This window comes from Oncorhynchus clarkii, chromosome 19, assembly GCF_045791955.1.
Source record: "Oncorhynchus clarkii lewisi isolate Uvic-CL-2024 chromosome 19, UVic_Ocla_1.0, whole genome shotgun sequence".
NCBI classification, from domain to species: Eukaryota; Metazoa; Chordata; class Actinopteri; order Salmoniformes; family Salmonidae; genus Oncorhynchus; species Oncorhynchus clarkii.
The window spans coordinates 64,406,741-64,428,420 of NC_092165.1; the positions used below are offsets into that span (position 1 = coordinate 64,406,741).

Genomic DNA, 21,680 nt, shown 5'->3' on the forward strand with positions numbered 1-21,680 from the left:
CAAAAGTCCCAATGCAAATATCCCTCCCTTTTCTATTACAGGAGTTACGACAGAACACCCATCGGAATTCCCAACAATGCCCAAGTCATGTCAGAATTTTTTTTTCCGGGTGTGATGTAATATAGAGGACCCATCAAGCCAGCCTATTCCCTATAACGTAAACTCCAACAAAATATAACTTCAAATGGATACAATTAAACCAAATCGTCATGACTACTGGTTTGAAATGAATTTTCAGCCAACTTACAAGCAAATACTATGAATTTTTGTTACAAATCAACTTACAAAGTTGCTAGCTAACTGTCCCGACCAGATCACCGACCATTTCGAATCCCACCATACTTTCTCCACTATGCAATCTGGTTTCCAAGCTGGTCATGGGTGTACCTCAGCCACGCTCAAGGTCCTAAACGATATCATAACCGCCATCGATAAAAGACAATACTGTGCAGCCGTCTTCATCGACCTGGCCAAGGCTTTTGACTCTGTCAATCACCACATCCTTATAGGTAGACTCCACAGCCTTGGTTTCTCAAATGATTGCCTTGCCTGGTTCACCAACTACTTCTCTGACAGAGTTCAGTGTGTGAAATCGGCGGGCCTGTTGTCCGGACCTCTGGCAGTCTCTATGGGGGTGCCACAGGGTGCAATTCTCGGCCCGACTCTATTCTCTGTATACATCAATGATGTCGGTCTTGCTGCTGGTGATTCTCTGATCCACCTCTACGCAGATGACACCATTCTGTATACTTCTGGCCCGTCGTTGGACACTGTGTTAACTAACCTCCAGACGAGCTTCAATGCCATACAACTTTCCTTCCATGGCCTACAACTGCTCTTAAATGCAAGTACAACTAAATGCATGCTCTTCAACCGATCGCTGCCCGCACCTACTTGCCCGTCCAGCATCACTACTCTGGATGGTTCTGAATTAGAATATGTGGACAATTACAAATACCTAGGTGTCTGGTTAGACTGTAAACTCTCCTTCCAGACTCACTTTAAGCATCTCCTATCCAACATTAAATCTAGAATCGGCTTCCTATTTCGCAACAAAGCATCCTTCACTCACGCTGCCAAACATACCCTCGTAAAACTGACTATACTACTGATCCTTGACTTCGGTGATGTCATCTATAAAATAGCCTCCAACACTCTACTCAACAAACTGGATGCAGTCTATCACAGTGCCATCCGTTTTGTCAGCAAAGCCCCATACACTACCCACCATTGCAACCTGTATGTTCTCGTTGGTTGGCCCTCGCTTCATGCTCGTCACCAAACCCACTGGCTCCAGGTCATCTATAAGTCTTTGCTAAGTCTTTGCTAGGTAAAGCCCCGCAATATCTCAGCTCACTGGTCACCATAGCAGCACCCACCCGTAGTACACAATCCAGCCTATTCCTCCTTTGACCGCCTTTCCTTCCAGTTCTCTGCTGCCAATGACTGGAAAAAATAGCACAAATCAATGAAGTTCGAGACTCATATCTCCCTCACTAACTTTAAGCATCAGCTTGCACATTCATCTTCTGCACATCTACCATTCCAGTGTTTAATTGCTATATTGTAATTATTTCGCCACTACGGCCTATTTATTATCTGTTATCCTACCTCATTTGCACACACTCTATATAGACTTTTCTACTGTATTATTGACTGTATGTTTGTTTATTCCATGTGTAACTCTGTGTTGTTGTTTGTGTCGGGCTGCTTTGCTTTATCTTGGCCAGGTCGCAGTTGTAAATGAGAACTTGTTCTCAACTAGCCTACCTGGTTAAATAAAGGTGTTCTCAACTGGCCTACCTGGTTAAATAAAGGTGAAAAAAATGCTAATGTTAGCCCTGCTAGACTGCTAACGTTAGCCCTGCTAGTCTGCTAACGTTAGCCCTGTTAGACTGCTAGCGTTAGCCCTACTAGACTGCTAACGTTAGCCCTACTAGACTGCTAACGTTAGCCCTACTAGACTGCTAGCGTTAGCCCTACTAGACTGCTAGCGTTAGCCCTACTAGACTGCTAGCGTTAGCCCTACTAGACTGCTAGCGTTAGCCCTACTAGACTGCTAACGTTAGCCCTACTAGACTGCTAGCGTTAGCTCTACTAGACTGCTAGCGTTAGCCCTACTAGACTGCTAACGTTACATTAGCCCTGAATGAGTCAGCCAGTTACTATCAACACCTAGCTTACTGCTACATTAAAGTAAACAACAGGCTGTTCTACAGAGAGCTGGGGACTAAGTAGCCTGAGTGCCACATCTGTTTGTGCTCTTGCCAACTCCATTGCTGTCATTGTCAAGACAGACAAACAGACTGGCACTCAGGCTGGGGACTAACTGATATAACTGGTGAGGTGTAGAAACAAACTAAATGTGACAGCTATCTGGTAGTAGAAAGCATACCAAGTAGGATGACTGGTAGTTTAGCAGACAGACAGCATACCAAGTAGGATGACTGATAGTTGATCAGACAGACAGACAGACAGACAGGCAGCATACCAAGTAGGATGACTGGTAGTTGATCAGACAGACATACAGACAGACAGACAGACAGACAGACAGACAGACAGACAGACAGCATACCAAGTAGAATGACTGGTAGTTAATCAGACAGACAGACATACATACAGACAGACAGACCAAGTAGAATGACTGGTAGTTAATCAGAAAGACAGACAGACATACAGACAGACAGCATACCAAGTAGAATGACTGGTAGTTGATCAGACAGACAGACAGCATACCAAGTAGGATGACTGATAGTTGATTAGACAGTCTAGCAGACAGACAGACAGCATACCAAGTAGGATGACTGGTAGTTGTTCAGACAGTCTAGCAGACAGACAGACAACATACCAAGTAGTTTGACTGATAGTTGATCAGACAGTCTAGCAGACAGTCTAGCAGACAGACAGACAGACAGACAGACAGACAGACAGACAGACAGCATACCAAGTAGAATGACTGGTAGTTGACCAGACAGTCTAGCAGACAGACAGACAGACAGACCAAGCAGAATGACTGGTAGTTGATCAGACAGTCTAGCAGACAGACAGACAGCATACCAAGTAGAATGACTGGTAGTTGACCAGACAGTCTAGCAGACAGACAGACAGACAGACCAAGCAGAATGACTGGTAGTTGATCAGACAGTCTAGCAGACAGACAGACAGACAGACCAAGCAGAATGACTGGTAGTTGATCAGACAGTCTAGCAGACAGACAGACAGACCAAGCAGAATGACTGGTAGTTGATCAGACAGTCTAGCAGACAGACAGACAGACAGACCAAGCAGAATGACTGGTAGTTGATCAGACAGTCTAGCAGACAGACAGACAGACAGACCAAGCAGAATGACTGGTAGTTGATCAGACAGTAGACAGCGATCAAGCTTCTCCTTTACTCTGACCAGGTGGTAGCGATCAAGCTTCTCCTTTACTCTGACCAGGTGGTAGAGGACTAATACAAGTCTTTTTTTCTTTCCCCTAAGTTCCACATGTCTGTCAGCCAGGTGTGGTTCCCCAGGTGCAGCAGGTGTCCGCTGCATACCCGCTCCCCTCCTCCTCTCAGCAGGTATGCAGCTCCCCCCAGGAAACCCCCTGCCTCTCTCTCTCTTCATCCCTCCCTCCAGTCCGGGGGTGTAGTCTCTGGGGCAGGGGGAGGGGTTAGGGTGGAGCAGGGCGGGGTCCAGGGGCAGGGAGGGGGTGTGGTCAGATACAGGTGGAGGGCTGTGCAGAGGGGGGTTGCTTCCTGTTCCTCAGACCACATGACTTCTCCTTGTAACCAAGACACATCTGCTGAGACACATCCACCAGGGCCGAGGCCACCGTTAGACCTACACAGAGACAGGAAGTGATGAATTAGTAACAGGAAGTGATGTATAAGTAACAGGATATGGTGTAACCAAGACACATCTATCTGCTGAGACACATCCACCAGGGCCGAGGCCACCGTTAGACCTACACAGAGACAGGAAGTGATGAATTAGTAACAGGAAGTGATGTATAAGTAACAGGATATGGTGTAACCAAGACACATCTATCTGCTGAGACACATCCACCAGGGCCGAGGCCACCGTTAGACCAACACAGAGACAGGAAGTGATATATTAGTAACAGGAAGTGATGTATTAGTTTGTCACTAAACAATATGGGACTTAGGATACAGTGTTGAATTCAGGGGATGGTTGCGATTTAAACAAATAGAATATGATATATTAATATAATTATTCATCAATCCACTCTGAGGTTTGAAAGACTAATTATATAGATTCATATATGATTAGTGTTCATTATATAGATTTATCTGATTAGTATTTAGTATATAGAGAAACATAGTCTATTAACATAGTTCTACGTCAGAATGTTTAGATAAACATACAGTCTATTACCATAGTTCTACGTCAGTGTTCAGATAAACATACAGTCTATTACCATAGTTCTATGTCAGAGTGTTCAGATAAACACAGTCTATTACCATAGTTCTATGTCAGAGTGTTCAGATAAACACAGTCTATTACCATAGTTCTACGTCAGAGTGTACAGATAAACAGTCTATTAACATAGTTCTACGTCAGAGTGTTCAGATAAACAGTCTATTAACATAGTTCTACGTCAGAGTGTTTAGATAAACACAGTCTATTAACATAGTTCTACGTCAGAGTGTTCAGATAAACATAGTCGATTAACATAGTTCTACGTCAGAGTGTTCAGATAAACAGTCTAACATAGTTCTACGTCAGAGTGTTCAGATAAACATAGTCTATTACCATAGTTCTACATCAGAGTGTCCAGATAAACACTGTCTATTAACATAGTTCTACGTCAGAGTGTTCAGATAAACATAGTCTATTACCATAGTTCTACATCAGAGTGTCCAGATAAACACTGTCTATTAACATAGTTCTACGTCAGAGTGTTCAGATAAACAGTCTATTAACATAGTTCTACGTCAGAGTGTTCAGATAAACAGTCTATTAACATAGTTCTACATCAGAGTGTTCAGATAAACAGTCTAACATAGTTCTACGTCAGAGTGTTCAGATAAACAGTCTAACATAGTTCTACGTCAGAGTGTTCAGATAAACAGTCTAACATAGTTCTACGTCAGAGTGTTCAGATAAACAGTCTATTAACATAGTTCTACATCAGAGTGTTCAGATAAACAGTCTATTAACATAGTTCTACGTCAGAGTGTTCAGATAAACAGTCTAATATAGTTCTACGTCAGAGTGTTCAGATAAACAGTCTATTAACATAGTTCTACATCAGAGTGTTCAGATAAACAGTCTAACATAGTTCTACGTCAGAGTGTTCAGATAAACAGTCTATTAACATAGTTCTACATCAGAGTGTTCAAATAAACATATAGTCTATTAACATAGTTCTACGTCAGAGTGTTTAGATAAACACAGTATATTACCATAGTTCTACATCAGAGTGTTCAGAATTTAAGCATTTTAATCCGGTCCAGATGCTAATCACAGCTAATCTCACGTCCTCCTATACAGAAACGTATATACTGTATTCTATACCATCTATTGTATCTTGCCAATGCCGCTCTGTCATTGCTCATCTATATATTTATTTGTATATTTTCTTATTCCATTCCTTTACTTAGATTTGCGTTCATTAAATAGTTGTGGAATTGTTAGATATTACTGCACTGTCGGAGCTAGAAGCACAAGCATTTCGCTACACTCGCATTTACATCTGCTAACCATGTGACCAATAACATCTGCTAACCATGTGTATGTGACCAATAACATCTGTTGATGGTCAGAACATGATGATGTGATGGCAGGGCTGTTGATAGTCAGAAAATGATGATGTGATGGCAGGGCTGTTGATGGTCAGAATATGATGATGTGACAGCAGGGCTGTTGATGGTCAGAACATGATGCTGTGATGGCAGGGCTGTTGATGGTCAGAACATGATGCTGTGATGGCAGCATGGCTGTTGATGGTCAGAACATGATGTGATGGCAGCATGGCTGTTGATGGTCAGAACATGATGTGATGGCAGGGCTGTTGATGGTCAGACATGATGATGTGAAGGCAGGGCTGTTGATGGTCAGAACATGATGATGTGATGGCAGGGCTGTTGATGGTCAGAACATGATGATGTGATGGCAGGGCTGTTGATGGTCAGAACATGATGTGATTGCAGGGCTGTTGATGGTCAGAACATGATGTGATGGCAGGGCTGTTGATGGTCAGAACATGATGATGTGATGGCAGGGCTGTTGATGGTCAGAACATGATGTGATGGCAGGGCTGTTGATGGTCAGAACATGATGCTGTGATGGCAGGGCTGTTGATGGTCAGAACATGATGTGATGGCAGCATGGCTGTTGATGGTCAGAACATGATGATGTGATGGCAGGGCTGTTGATGGTCAGAACACGATGATGTGATGGCAGGGCTGTTGATGGTCAGAACATGATGTGATGGCAGGGCTGTTGATGGTCAGAACATGATGTGATGGCAGGGCTGTTGATGGTCAGACATGATGATGTGAAGGCAGGGCTGTTGATGGTCAGAACATGATGATGTGATGGCAGGGCTGTTGATGGTCAGAACATGATGATGTGATGGCAGGGCTGTTGATGGTCAGAACATGATGTGATGGCAGGGCTGTTGATGGTCAGAACATGATGATGTGATGGCAGGGCTGTTGATGGTCAGAACATGATGTGATGGCAGGGCTGTTGATGGTCAGAACATGATGTGATGGCAGGGCTGTTGATGGTCAGAACATGATGATGTGACGGCAGGGCTGTTGATGGTCAGAACATGATGTGATGGCAGGGCTGTTGATGGTCAGAACATGATGATGTGACGGCAGGGCTGTTGATGGTCAGAACATGATGATGTGATGGCAGGGATGTTGATGGTCAGAACATGATGATGTGACAGCAGGGCTGTTGATGGTCAGAACATGATGATGTGATGGCAGGGCTGTTGATGGTCAGAATATGATGATGTGATGGCAGGGCTGTTGATGGTCAGAACATGATGATGTGATGGCAGGGCTGTTGATGGTCAGAACATGATGATGTGACAGCAGGGCTGTTGATGGTAAGAACATGATGTGATGGAAGGGCTGTTGATGGTCAGAACATGATGATGTGATGGCAGGGCTGTTGATGGTCAGAACATGATGATGTGACGGTAGGGCTGTTGATGGTCAGAACATGATGATGTGACAGCAGGGCTGTTGATGGTCAGAACATGATGTGATGGCAGGGCTGTTGATGGTCAGAACATGATGTGATGGCAGGGCTGTTGATGGTCAGAACATGATGATGTGACAGCAGGGCTGTTGATGGTCAGAACATGATGATGTGATGGCAGTGCTGTTGATGGTCAGAACATGATGATGTGACAGCAGGGCTGTTGATGGTCAGAACATGATGATGTGATGGCAGGGCTATTGATGGTCAGAACATGATGTGATGGCAGGGCTGTTGATGGTCAGAACATGATGATGTGATGGCAGGGCTGTTGATGGTCAGAACATGATGATGTGACAGCAGGGCTGTTGATGGTCAGAACATGATGATGTGATGGCAGGGCTGTTGATGGTCAGAACATGATGTGATGGCAGGGCTGTTGATGGTCAGAACATGATGTGATGGCAGGGCTGTTGATGGTCAGAACATGATGATGTGATGGCAGGGCTGTTGATGGTCAGAACATGATGTGATGGCAGGGCTGTTGATGGTCAGAACATGATGCTGTGATGGCAGGGCTGTTGATGGTCAGAACATGATGTGATGGCAGCATGGCTGTTGATGGTCAGAACATGATGATGTGATGGCAGGGCTGTTGATGGTCAGAACACGATGATGTGATGGCAGGGCTGTTGATGGTCAGAACATGTTGTGATGGCAGGGCTGTTGATGGTCAGAACATGATGTGATGGCAGGGCTGTTGATGGTCAGACATGATGATGTGAAGGCAGGGCTGTTGATGGTCAGAACATGATGATGTGATGGCAGGGCTGTTGATGGTCAGAACATGATGATGTGATGGCAGGGCTGTTGATGGTCAGAACATGATGTGATGGCAGGGCTGTTGATGGTCAGAACATGATGATGTGATGGCAGGGCTGTTGATGGTCAGAACATGATGTGATGGCAGGGCTGTTGATGGTCAGAACATGATGTGATGGCAGGGCTGTTGATGGTCAGAACATGATGATGTGACGGCAGGGCTGTTGATGGTCAGAACATGATGTGATGGCAGGGCTGTTGATGGTCAGAACATGATGATGTGACGGCAGGGCTGTTGATGGTCAGAACATGATGATGTGATGGCAGGGATGTTGATGGTCAGAACATGATGATGTGACAGCAGGGCTGTTGATGGTCAGAACATGATGATGTGATGGCAGGGCTGTTGATGGTCAGAATATGATGATGTGATGGCAGGGCTGTTGATGGTCAGAACATGATGATGTGATGGCAGGGCTGTTGATGGTCAGAACATGATGATGTGATGGCAGGGCTGTTGATGGTCAGAACATGATGATGTGATGGCAGGGCTGTTGATGGTCAGAACATGATGATGTGACGGCAGGGCTGTTGATGGTCAGAACATGATGATATGACGGCAGGGCTGTTGATGGTCAGAACATGATGATGTGACAGCAGGGCTGTTGATGGTAAGAACATGATGTGATGGAAGGGCTGTTGATGGTCAGAACATGATGATGTGATGGCAGGGCTGTTGATGGTCAGAACATGATGATGTGACGGTAGGGCTGTTGATGGTCAGAACATGATGATGTGACAGCAGGGCTGTTGATGGTCAGAACATGATGTGATGGCAGGGCTGTTGATGGTCAGAACATGATGTGATGGCAGGGCTGTTGATGGTCAGAACATGATGATGTGACAGCAGGGCTGTTGATGGTCAGAACATGATGATGTGATGGCAGTGCTGTTGATGGTCAGAACATGATGATGTGACAGCAGGGCTGTTGATGGTCAGAACATGATGATGTGATGGCAGGGCTATTGATGGTCAGAACATGATGTGATGGCAGGGCTGTTGATGGTCAGAACATGATGATGTGATGGCAGGGCTGTTGATGGTCAGAACATGATGATGTGACAGCAGGGCTGTTGATGGTCAGAACATGATGATGTGATGGCAGGGCTGTTGATGGTCAGAACATGATGATGTGACAGCAGGGCTGTTGATGGTCAGAACATGATGATGTGATGGCAGGGCTATTGATGGTCAGAACATGATGTGATGGCAGGGCTGTTGATGGTCAGCACATGATGATGTGATGGCAGGGCTGTTGATGGTCAGAACATGATGTGATGGCAGGGCTGTTGATGGTCAGAACATGATGATGTGACAGCTGGGATGTTGATGGTCAGAACATGATGATGTGACAGCTGGGATGTTGCTGGTCAGAACATGATGATGTGATGGCAGGGCTGTTGATGGTCAGAACATGATGATGTGACAGCTGGGATGTTGCTGGTCAGAACATGATGATGTGACAGCTGGGATGTTGATGGTCAGAACATGATGATGTGACAGCTGGGCTGTTGCTGGTCAGAACATTATGATGTGATGGCAGGGCTGTTGATGGTCAGAACATGATGATGTGATGGCAGGGCTGTTGATGGTCAGAACATGATGATGTGATGGCAGGGCTGTTGATGGTCAGAACATGATGATGTGACAGCTGGGATGTTGCTGGTCAGAACATGATGATGTGATGGCAGGGCTGTTGATGGTCAGAACATGATGATGTGATGGCAGGGCTGTTGATGGTCAGAACATGATGATAAATGACATGTTGTGTAAAGGCCTGAAAAATAACCTTGGGGAGGAGGCCGCTTCTGTGAGCTCCAGATGGAAGGTTTTGTTATGACAGAATGACAATTTAATTAATAAAAGTCCTAAAGCTGACAGACTGGGAGAGAGGGGGAGGGATAAGGAGAGAGAGGGGGAGAGCGAAGGGGGAGAGGCAGGGAGAGTGGGGGGGGGGGGTGAGTGAGCGGGGGGGTCATCCCTCCATCTTACCAGACTGACCGGGTGGGGGGATGCCCCCGGTGCCTCTGGGTAAACGGACGAAGATGGAGAGGACAGCAGCCTTGTTCCCAAAACACGGCTCCATGGCGATGGGCTTGGGCACCGTCTGGACAGGAAAGAGAGACATCAGGTAAGACGTTAGAGATACAATTTCCGTTGTTTTTAATTCTCTGTGTCATATCAACAGTCCTGCTGGGCGTGACAAGGAGTTGGCTAAAGAGCAGAAACAGACTGGCAGTCAGGATAACCAGCTGAATGCTCCTGTACACTTTACTGCAACAATTCATCAGAGCTCTCCAGTCAGACAGGCACAGTGGATTGCAGTGTTAAGACAGTTAACACTCTAGCCTCACCCAACAGAGAACAATCTCTCTCTTCCTCCTCGACAGCCCTTCTCACCATCTATCTCTATCAATCTCTCTAACAATCTCTCTAACAATCTCTCTAGCAATCTCTCTTTCAATCTATATTCTGCTGTCCTCTCTATTCTGCTTTCTTCTTTATCCTTCTCTCTCTTCTCCCCTCCTCTTCTTCGTCTATCTATCTATCTATCTATCTATCTATCTCGCTCTCTTTTCTCTATCCCACACACGTGCACACGGACACATACCTCTCTTTCCAAGAGGGAACCCACACTTGGCTGTGTCCCAATCAACAAGAGGGAACCCACACATATGCTGTATCCCAATCAACAAGAGGGAACCCACACATATGCTGTATCCCAATCAACAAGAGGGACCCCACACATATGCTGTATCCCAATCAACAAGAGGGACCCCACACATATGCTGTATCCTAATCAATAAGAGGGAACCCACACATATGCTGTATCCCAATCAACAAGAGGGACCCCACACATATGCTGTATCCCAATCAACAAGAGGGAACCCACACATATGCTGTATCCCAATCAACAAGAGGGAACCCACACATATGTTGTATCCCAATCAACAAGAGGGACCCCACACATAGGCCTTATCCCAATCAGCAAGGATGTTGTATTTTTCAGGCAGTATTTCTAGGCAGGACGTCACAATTGGCACATCCCAATTCCAAGTTCCTTTAAAATGGGCAGCATCCCATGAATCCTTCGCGGAGCAGGCTATACCATAACATCTTGCGACGCACCGAAAATTCTAAACAATTCTGAATTAATGGTGGACAAAACTCCCCACTTGGGAGAACATTTCCAGAAGAATAAGGAATAACTTCGACAAATGTAAGTATAACGTTTATTTATTCACCAAATTATGTACAAATATTTAACAAATTACTTTCATAAGAATTTTTTTTTTCAAATGTTGAGTAACTGTTGTTTATCAGCCCGTTGCCACACTAGCTAGCACATCGTATGCGATAGCTAGCTAACATTAACGTTAGTAGGTGATCTCGTCCTGCATATCAGTTGTTTAGAGATTAACAACTAAACGCTAATTGAAATTTTAGAGATTAACAACTAAACGCTAATTGAAATATCAGCAGTGAAGGTACATTTTTCCTCCTTGTCTCTGCTTGAAGGACATGCCCTCCTGACCCCCTGCAGATGTAAAGGAGGTGTTGGGAACCAGGATAATAACTATATCCCTGGATTTTATATCCAACAAAAATAGAAACGTAACATGCTAACAATTTCAACATTTTGCTGAGTTACAGTTCATATAAGGAAGTCAGTCAATTGAAATAAAAGGATTAGGTCCCTGATCTATGCATGTGTAAATCATCTAGAAAGATGTGTCGGCATCGAGTCTCTGTCTCTGACCTCCTCCTGCTCTACAGCAGAGTCTCACAACTCAATCGCTGGTTGAAAACTGTTTTTTGCCCCTTCCAAAAGATAGAATTTGTAGATAATTGGCCCTCTTTCTGGGACTCACCCACAAACAGGACAAACAGGGCTCTAACTCCTCTAGCTCCAAAATGAGATAGGGTGCAGGACAGGCAGCAGGCTGTTAGCCAGCCTGCCAGCTTAGTGGAGTCTGCCATTAGCGTAGTCAGCTCAGCTATCCCCATTGAGACCATGTCTGTGCCTCGATCTAAATTGGGAAAAACTAAACATGGTGGTGTTCGCCTTAGCAATCTCACTAAGATAAAGACCTCCTCCATTCCTGCCATTATTGAAAGAGATCGTGACAAGTAGTCAGCTCAGCTATCCCCATTGAGACCATGTCTGGGCCTCGATAAAAGCCTCGATCTAGGTTGGGCAAAACTAAACATGGTGGTGTTCATTTTAGCAATCTCACTGGAATAACGACCACCTTCATTCCTCAAAATAGGGCTACTTAATGTTAGATCTCTCACTTCCAAGGCAGTCAGAGCCAATGAACTAAACACGGATCATAATATTGATGTGACTGGCCTGACTGAAACGTGGCTCAGGCCTGATGAATTTACTGTGTTAAAATGGCCTCTCCTCCTGGTTACACTAGTGAGCATATCCCCTGTGCATCCTGCAAAGGCGGAGGTGTTGCTAACATTTACGATACCAAATTGCAACAAAAAAAAGTACTGCGTTTTCTTCTTTTGAGCTTCTAGTCATGAAATCTATGCAGCCTACTCAATCACTTTTTATAGCTACTGTTTACAGGCCTCCTGGGCCCTATACAGCGTTCCTCACTGAGTTCCCTGAATTCCTATCGGACACTGTAGCCATGGCAGATAAAGTCACCAAATATTTGAATATTAATATTCACATGGAAAAATCCGTAAACCCACTCCAAAAGGCTTTCGGAGCCATCATCGACTCAGTGGGTTTTGTCCAACATGTCTCCGGACCTACTCACTGTCACAGTCATACTCTGGACCTAGTTTTGTCCCGTGGAATAAATGTTGTGGATCTAAAATGTTTTTCTTCATAATCCTGGACTATCGGACCACCATTTTATTACGTTTGCAATCGTAACAAATAATCTGCTCAGACCCCAACCAAGGATCATCAAAAGCCATGCTATAAATTCTCGGACAACCCAAAGATTTCTAGATGCTTTTCCAGACTCCCTCCACCTACCCAAGGACACAAATCGGCTAACCACCTAACTGAGGAACTCAATTTAACCTTGCGTAATACCCTAGATGCCGTCGCACCCCTAAAAACAAAAAATAACATTTGTTACAAGAAATTTGCTCCTGGAAAATACCTGAGCCCTGTAGCTTCCAGAAAATTGGAAGGGAAATGGGACTACACCAAACTGGAAGTTTTCTGACTAGCTTGGAAAGACATTACCGTTCAGTACCGAAGAGCCCTCACTGCTGCACGATCATCCTATTTTTCCAACCTAATTCAGAATAATCTGTTTGTTATACTGGCGCCAAGCTAACTAAACTAAAAAGCAGCATTCATCACTTCAGCAGTGATACATTCATGAACTTCTTTGATGAAAACATCATGATCAATAGAAAGCAAATTACGGACTCCTCTTTGAATCTGCTCAGTTGTCCAGGATGGAGACACTCAAGGTTTTTAAATCCTGTAATTCTTGACACATTCATAAAAATAGTCAGTAAAAAAGCCCCTTGAAGAATCCAAACCTTGACCGGGAAAATGTAAACTAAAATCGGCCAATCAAATCTCCCATTCCTCTCTGTTGCCCATCAACTCACTGCCTTCCTGAAGACAATGTATACGAAACGCTTCATTCTGGTTTTTGACCCCATCATAGCACTGAGACTGCACTCGTGAAGTTGGTATATTACATTTTAATGACATCAGACCGAGGCTCTGCATCTGTACTCGTGCTCATAGACCATAGTGCTGCTTTTGATACAATCAATCACCACATTCTTCTGGAGAGATTAGGAACCTTAATTGGTCTACACGGACAAGTTCTTCCCTGGTTTAGATCTTATCTGTCGGAAAGATATCAGTTTGTCTCTGTGGATGGTCTGTCCTCTGACAAATTAATTGTGCGTTTTGGAAAAGTTCCGTTTTAGGGCCACTATTGTTTTCACTATATATTCTACCTCTTTGTGATGTCAACATTTACTGCTATGCGGATGACACACAGCTGTACATTTCGATGCAACATGGTGAAGCCCCAAAATTGCCCTCCCTGGAAGCCTGTGTTTCAGACATAAGGAAGTGGATGGCGGCAAATGTTCTACTTTTAAACTCGAACAAAACAGAGATGCTTGTTCTAGGTCCCAAGAAACAAAGAGATCTTCTGTTGAATCTGACAATTAATCTTAATGGTTGTACAGTCGTCTCAAATAAAACTGTGAAGGACCTCGGTGTTACCCTGGACCCTGATCTCTCTTTCGACGAACATTTCAAGGACAGCCATTTTCCATATTCATAATGTAAAAATCTGAAATGTTCTGTCAATAAATGATGCAGAAAAGTTACTCCATGCTTTTGTCACTTCTAAATTAGCCTACTGAAATGCTCTACTTTCCGGCTACCCGAATTTAGCACAAAATAAACTTCAGTTTGTGCTAAACACGGCTGCTAGAATCCTGACTAGATCAAAAAAAATTGATCATATTACTCCAGTGCTAACCTCTCTACACTGGGTTCCTGTAAAGGCAAGGCTGATTTCAAGGTTTTACTGTTGACCTACAAAGCATTACATGGGCTTGCTCCTACCTATCTCTCTGATTTGGTCCTGCCGTACATACTTACACGTACGCTACGGTCACAAGACGCAGGCCTCCTTACTGTCCCTAGAATTTCTAAGCAAACAGCTGGAGGAAGGGCTTTCTCCTATAGAGCTCCATTTTTATGGAATGGTCTGCCTATTCATGTGAGAGACGCAGACTCGGTCTCAACCTTTGTCTTTACTGAAGACTCATCTCTTCAGTGGGTCATATGCTTGAGTGTAGCCTGGCCCAGGAGTGTGAAGGTGAACGGAAAGGCTCTGGAGCAACGAACCACCCTTGCTGTCTCTGCCGGGCCGGTTCCCCTCTCTCCACTGGGATTCTCTGCCTCTAACCCTATTACAGGGGCTGAGTCACTGGCTTACTGGTGCTCTTCCATCCCGTCCCTAGGAGGGGTGCGTCAGTTGAGTGGGTTGAGTCAATGATGTGATCTTCCTGTCTGGGTTGGCGCCCTCCCTCAGGTTCGTGGGAGGGGGAGATCTTCGTGGGCAATAATCAGCCTTGTCTCAGGGTAGTAAATTTGTGGTTTGAAGATATCCTTCTAGAGATTTGGGGCTGTGCTTTGGGGTTATATCCTGCCTGGTTGGGTATCGTCGGATGGGGCCACAGTGTCTCCCGACCCCTCCTGTCTCAGCCTCCAGTATTTATGCTGCAGTAGTTTATGTGTCGGGGGGCTAGGGTCAGTTTGTTATATCTGGAGTATTTCTCCGGTCTTATCCGGTGTCCTGTGTGAATTTAAGTATGCTCCCTCTAATTCTCTCTCTCTCCCTCTCCTCCTTGGGGACCTGAACCCTTGGGACTATGCCTCAGGACTACCTGGCATGATGACTCCTTGCTGTCCACCTGGTCGTGCTGCTGCTCCAGTTTCAACTGTTCTGCCTGCGGCTATGGAACCCTGACCTGTTCACCGGACGTGCTACCTTGTCCCGGACCTGCTGTTTTCGACCCTCTCTCTCTCTACCGCACCTGCTGTCGCGAACTCTGAATGCTCGGCTATGAAAAGCCAACTGACATTTACTCCTGAGGTGCTGACCTGTTGCACCCTCTACAACCACTGTGATTATTATTATTTGACCCTGCTGGTCATCTATGAACATTTGAACATCTTGGCCATGTACTGTTATAATCTCTACCCGGCACAGCCAGAAGAACATCTACTCTATCAAAATAAAGTGTTACTGATAGGAACACTCAAACCTTTTCAACCAATAACATAATGGAAGAACTGATGATGATAACATTCCCCCATTGCTGACACCACAGCTCTGAGGACAAGTGGCTTGGGGGAAGGGACAGTGATGTCACTCACCTTGACGTTTCCACCAATTAGGTCCGGCGGCTCCTCGTCCATTTCCAAGGCAACATTGATGGTGGCGAACGGCCGGCTAGCCATCTGCTGCATCTCACGGAGGAGTTGCTGAGGGGAAGAAGAGGGTCAGTGAGGAAGAACGAGGACAGCCCATTTTGGCACACTCAAAAAACACATTGTGCATCCGAATTCCAAATATAGTGCACTACATAGGGTATATAGCACACTACACAGGGCATAAGGCGCACTACAGATGGTATAGATCACACTAAATAGGGCATATAGCGCACTACAGATGGTATAGATCACACTAAATAGGGCATATAGCGCTGTCATGACGTTGCCCGCTTTGTGTACAGCGAACACCATCCACCCGCTCAACCGGGCTGCTGTGGTCAGTGAGGAGAAGACCCTGCCTCATGGCCACTAAGTATAAGAGACAGAGTGGATTTTCATAGAGAACAAAATAATTTCTTCCACCTCACAGAATTTGAGGTCCGAACAACGTTTTCGTTCCGGAGAAAGTATAAAAGATGGGTGAAGAATCCAGCTACGAACTGGTCCGTTTGTTACAACTTGGGGAAGCTCATGGGAGACCACATTACCATAACGCTGTTTATATAATAGCCTCAGATATGAGGTTTACATCTAATTGTTGTATAAGATGAATGAGTGAGTATGATACTGTTTGTAAAATTGTGTCATTTGATTTTGGACTGTTTAATGAAGGAAACTCCAATTCCCTTTTGAGTTGAACTAAATCAGAGGACCGCCCATGAGCACAGTTAGGGTCAGGCATCCTGGGACAGCCCCTATTCTGCAAGGACGAAAACTCTCCAACAGAAACGAACTTTTCAACAAAGATCAAGACGCCACACTGAGCGTAAATATATATATTGATTGCAATTATTCCCGAATGAGTGAGCGTTCATGTGTAAAGGATTAGCATTTCAATTGTTATAATTATTAACTCTGTAGTGACTTCTTAGTCGACCCCCACTTCCCCTTTTGTCTAACAAGCCGCCATGCCGGTTCAGCCCACTAGGGCACATTCTCATTTCATGTAAACATATTTACTGTTTGTTTATGCATTTCTGTGAATTACTTAGTTAGTAATAAATAAATGATTTAAGCCAATTGATGTATGGATGATTCATAGTGAAGACTGGGTTCGTGCAGATAACCAACAATTTACGACGTTTGGAATGAGACTAACGTGAGGTAAAGAATAACTCATTAATTAGAAGACTAATTGATCAGATATAAAATATCTGAAAGGTTATATTAGGAAATTATAACTTTGTAATCTGAATATTTTCCTTGGTCCCCCGACTTCCTAGTTAATTACAGTTACATGATTAATAAGTTGTTCGCGTAATACTAATTACAGAGAATCTTTGATGAAAACTAAGTCTTCAATTTAATGATAGTAAAGACACGACCCCACACTACCCCATCATACCAGACCCCACACGACACCACACTACCCCATCATACCAGATCCCACACGACCCCATCATACCAGATCCCACACGACCCCACACTACCCCATCATACCAGATCCCACACGACCCCACACTACCCCATCATACCAGATCCCACACTACCCCATCACACCAGATCCCACACGACCCCACACTACCCCATCATACCAGATCCCACACGACCCCACACTACCCCATCATACCCGACCCCACACTACCCCATCATACCAGATCCCACACTACCCCATCATACCAGATCCCACACGACCCCACACTACCCCATCATACCAGATCCCACACGACCCCACACTACCCCATCATACCAGACCCCACACCACCCCATCATACCAGACCCCACACTACCCCACACTACCCCATCATACCAGATCCCACACGACCCCACACTGCCCCATCATACCAGACCCCACACTACCCCATCATACCAGATCCCACACGACCCCATCACACCAGACCCCACACGACCCCATCACACCAGACCCCACACTACCCCATCATACCAGATCCCACACGACCCCACACTACCCCATCATACCAGATCCCACACGACCCCACACTACCCCATCATACCAGATCCCACACTACCCCATCATACCAGATCCCACACTACCCCAAACTACCCCATCATACCAGATCCCACACGATCCCACACTACCCCATCATACCAGATCCCACACGACCCCACACTACCCCATCATACCAGATCCCACACGACCCCACACTACCCCATCATACCATATCCCACACGACCCCACACTACCCCATCATACCAGATCCCACACTACCCCATCATACCAGATCCCACACTACTCCACACTACCCCATCATACCAGATCCCACACTACCCCATCATACCAGATCCCACACGACCCCACACTACCCCATCATACCAGATCCCACACGACCCCACACTACCCCATCATACCAGATCCCACACGATCCCACACTACCCCATCATACCAGATCCAACACTACCCCATCATACCAGATCCAACACTACCCCATCATTCCAGATCCCACACTACCCCACACTACCCCATCATACCAGATCCCACACTACCCCATCATACCAGATCCCACACTACCCCATCATACCAGATCCCACACGACCCCACACTACCCCATCATACCAGATCCCACACGACCCCACACTACCCCATCATACCAGATCCCACACTACCCCATCATACCAGATCCCACACTACCCCACACTACCCCATCATACCAGATCTCACACTACCCCATCATACCAGATCCCACACGACCCCACACTACCCCATCATACCAGATCCCACACGACCCCACACTACCCCATCATACCAGATCCCACACTACCCCATCATACCAGATCCCACACGACCCCACACTACCCCATCATACCAGATCCCACACTACCCCACACTACCCCATCATACCAGATCCCACACGACCCCACACTACCCCATCATACCAGATCCCACACGACCCCACACTACCCCATCATACCAGATCCCACACTACCCTACACTACCCCATCATACCAGACCCCACACCACCTTAACCTACACCACCCCATGATACCAGACCCCACACCACCCTAACCTACACTACCCCATCATACCAGACCCCACACCACCCTAACCTACACCACCCCATCATACCAGATCCCACACTACCCCATCATACCAGATCCCACACGACCCCACACTACCCCATCATACCAGATCCCACACGACCCCACACTACCCCATCATACCAGATCCCACACGACCCCACACTACCCCATCATATCAGACCCCACACCACCCTAACCTACACCACCCCTTCATACCAGACCCCACACCACCCTAACCTACACCACCCAATCATACCAGACCCAACACCACCCTAACCTACACCACCCCATCATACCAGATCTCACACTACCCCACACTACCCCATCATACCAGATCCCACACGACCCCACACTACCCCATCATACCAGATCCCACACGACCCCACACTACCCCATCATACCAGATCCCACACGACCCCACACTACCCCATCATACCAGATCCCACACGACCTCACACTACCCCATCATACCAGACCCCACACCACCCCATCATACCAGATCCCACACAACCCCACACTACCCCATCATACCAGATCCCACACGACCCCACACTACCCCATCATACCAGATCCCACACGACCCCACACTACCCCATCATACCAGATCCCACACTACCCCACACTACCCCATCATACCAGATCCCACACTACCCCATCATACCAGACCGCACACTACCCCATCATACCAGATCCCACACGACCCCACACGACCCCATCATACCAGATCCCACACTACCCCATCATACCAGACCCCACACTACCCCATCATACCAGATCCCACACTACCCCATCATACCAGATCCCACACTACCCCACACTACCCCATCATACCAGATCCCACACTACCCCATCATACCAGATCCCACACTACCCCATCATACCAGATCCCACACGACCCCACACTACCCCATCATACCAGATCCCACACGACCCCACACTACCCCATCATACCAGATCCCACACGACCCTAACCTACACCAGCCAATCATACCTGACCCCACACCACCCTAACCTACACCACCCAATCATACCAGACCCAACACCACCCTAACCTACACCACCCAATCATATCTGACCCCACACCACCCTAACCTACACCACCCAATCATTCCTGACCCCAGACCACCCTAACCTACACCACCCAATCATACCTGACCCCACACCACCCAATCATACCTGACACCACACCACCCAATCATACCTGACCCCACACCACCCTAACCTACACCACCCAATCATACCAGACCCCACACCACCTTAAACTGCACCACCCAATCATACCAGACCCCACATTAGAGCTGGGACACCCCTACACACTAGAGCGGGGACATCACTACACACTAGAGCTGGGACACCATTACACACTAGAGCTGGGACACCACTAGAGCTGGGACACCACTACACACTAGAGCTGGGACACCACTACACACTAGAGCTGGGACACCACTACACACTAGAGCTGGAACACCACTACACACTAGAGCTGGGACACCACTAGAGCTGGGACACCACTACACACTAGAGCTGGGACACCACTAGAGCTGGAACATCACTACACACTAGAGCTGGGACATCACTACACACTAGAGCTGGGACATCACTACACACTAGAGCTGGGACACCACTAGAGCTGGAACATCACTAGAGCTGGAACATCACTAGAGCTGGAACATCACTAGAGCTAATCAAATGAAATGTTATTGGTCACATGGTTAGCAGACGTCTGCTAATATGGTCGTCAATGGGACATCACTACACACTAGAGCTAATCAAATGAAATGTTATTGGTCACATGGTTAGCAGACATCTGCTAATGTCAATGGGACAATTGATGGCTACAGCCATCAAACTAGTAGTTTAAAGGAGATTTTGTTTTAAACAGTGGCACAAATGAAGGTTTTAAACGTATATTTCTGTATACTGTTGTCACACTAATTCAGACAATTCATCACCATATATTCCCCCAGCTCTAACACACACACACACACACTTCAGAGAGGAAGTCACACACAGATCATTATCGTATTCAGTCAATTCATGGCCATATGGATTTCTTTAGATATCGCCCTTCTCTACACGCGTTGAATATTGACATTCTAAAGAGGTTCATTCATCTTCAACATGGCAACCAGACTTCCTCAGGTAACTGCCACAGTAGTGAAAGTGCAACAGAACAGACCCACTCAGGTAGAGGTTTTATCCAGGTGTTGGTCAGATGTTGGAAACAATAACCGTGGTAACCACTCACCTCTCGTCGCCGTGACGCCCAGCAGCTCTGTTTGATCTTCCAGACGACTGCCGCCACCAGGAGGAGAGAAAGGAAGCAGCTGGGAGGAGACAGGAAGAGGAGGCGTTAGAGACAGGAAGAGAAGGGGTTAGCGAAAGGAAGCAGCTGGGAGAAGACAGGAAGAGATGGAGTTAGAGAATGGCCTCTTTACTGGTCTCTCATTCCTCTCCTTCTGCCTCTGGGAATCCCTCAGACAGGGGTCAGCCACAGCTCCCCCTGGGAATCCCTCAGACAGGGGTCAGCCACAGCTCCCCCTGGGAATCCCTCAGACAGGGGTCAGCCACAGCTCCCCCTGGGAATCCCTCAGACAGGGGTCAGCCACAGCTCCCCCTGGGAATCCCTCAGACAGG

At 46.3% G+C, this 21,680-nt stretch overlaps 1 protein-coding gene across 6 annotated transcripts in view; it reads right to left on the reverse strand.

Annotated features, from left to right (window-relative positions):
- Nucleotides 1–3,395: 3,395 nt before the first annotated feature.
- LOC139375482 (attractin-like) overlaps nt 3,396–21,680 on the reverse strand; it is a 161,989-nt gene continuing 143,704 nt past the window's right edge. For 5 of the 6 annotated variants that reach the window (XM_071117307.1, XM_071117305.1, XM_071117304.1 and 2 more), the window contains exons 26-29: nt 21,292–21,370; nt 15,948–16,055; nt 10,043–10,157; nt 3,396–3,828 (exon numbers count right to left, since the gene is read on the reverse strand). In XM_071117307.1, the coding sequence (XP_070973408.1) occupies nt 3,704–3,828; nt 10,043–10,157; nt 15,948–16,055; nt 21,292–21,370 (427 nt within the window). In that variant the 3' untranslated portion in view covers nt 3,396–3,703. The remainder of the gene's footprint in view (nt 3,829–10,042; nt 10,158–15,947; nt 16,056–21,291; nt 21,371–21,680) is intronic. The other variant, XM_071117306.1, reaches the window with a different exon arrangement.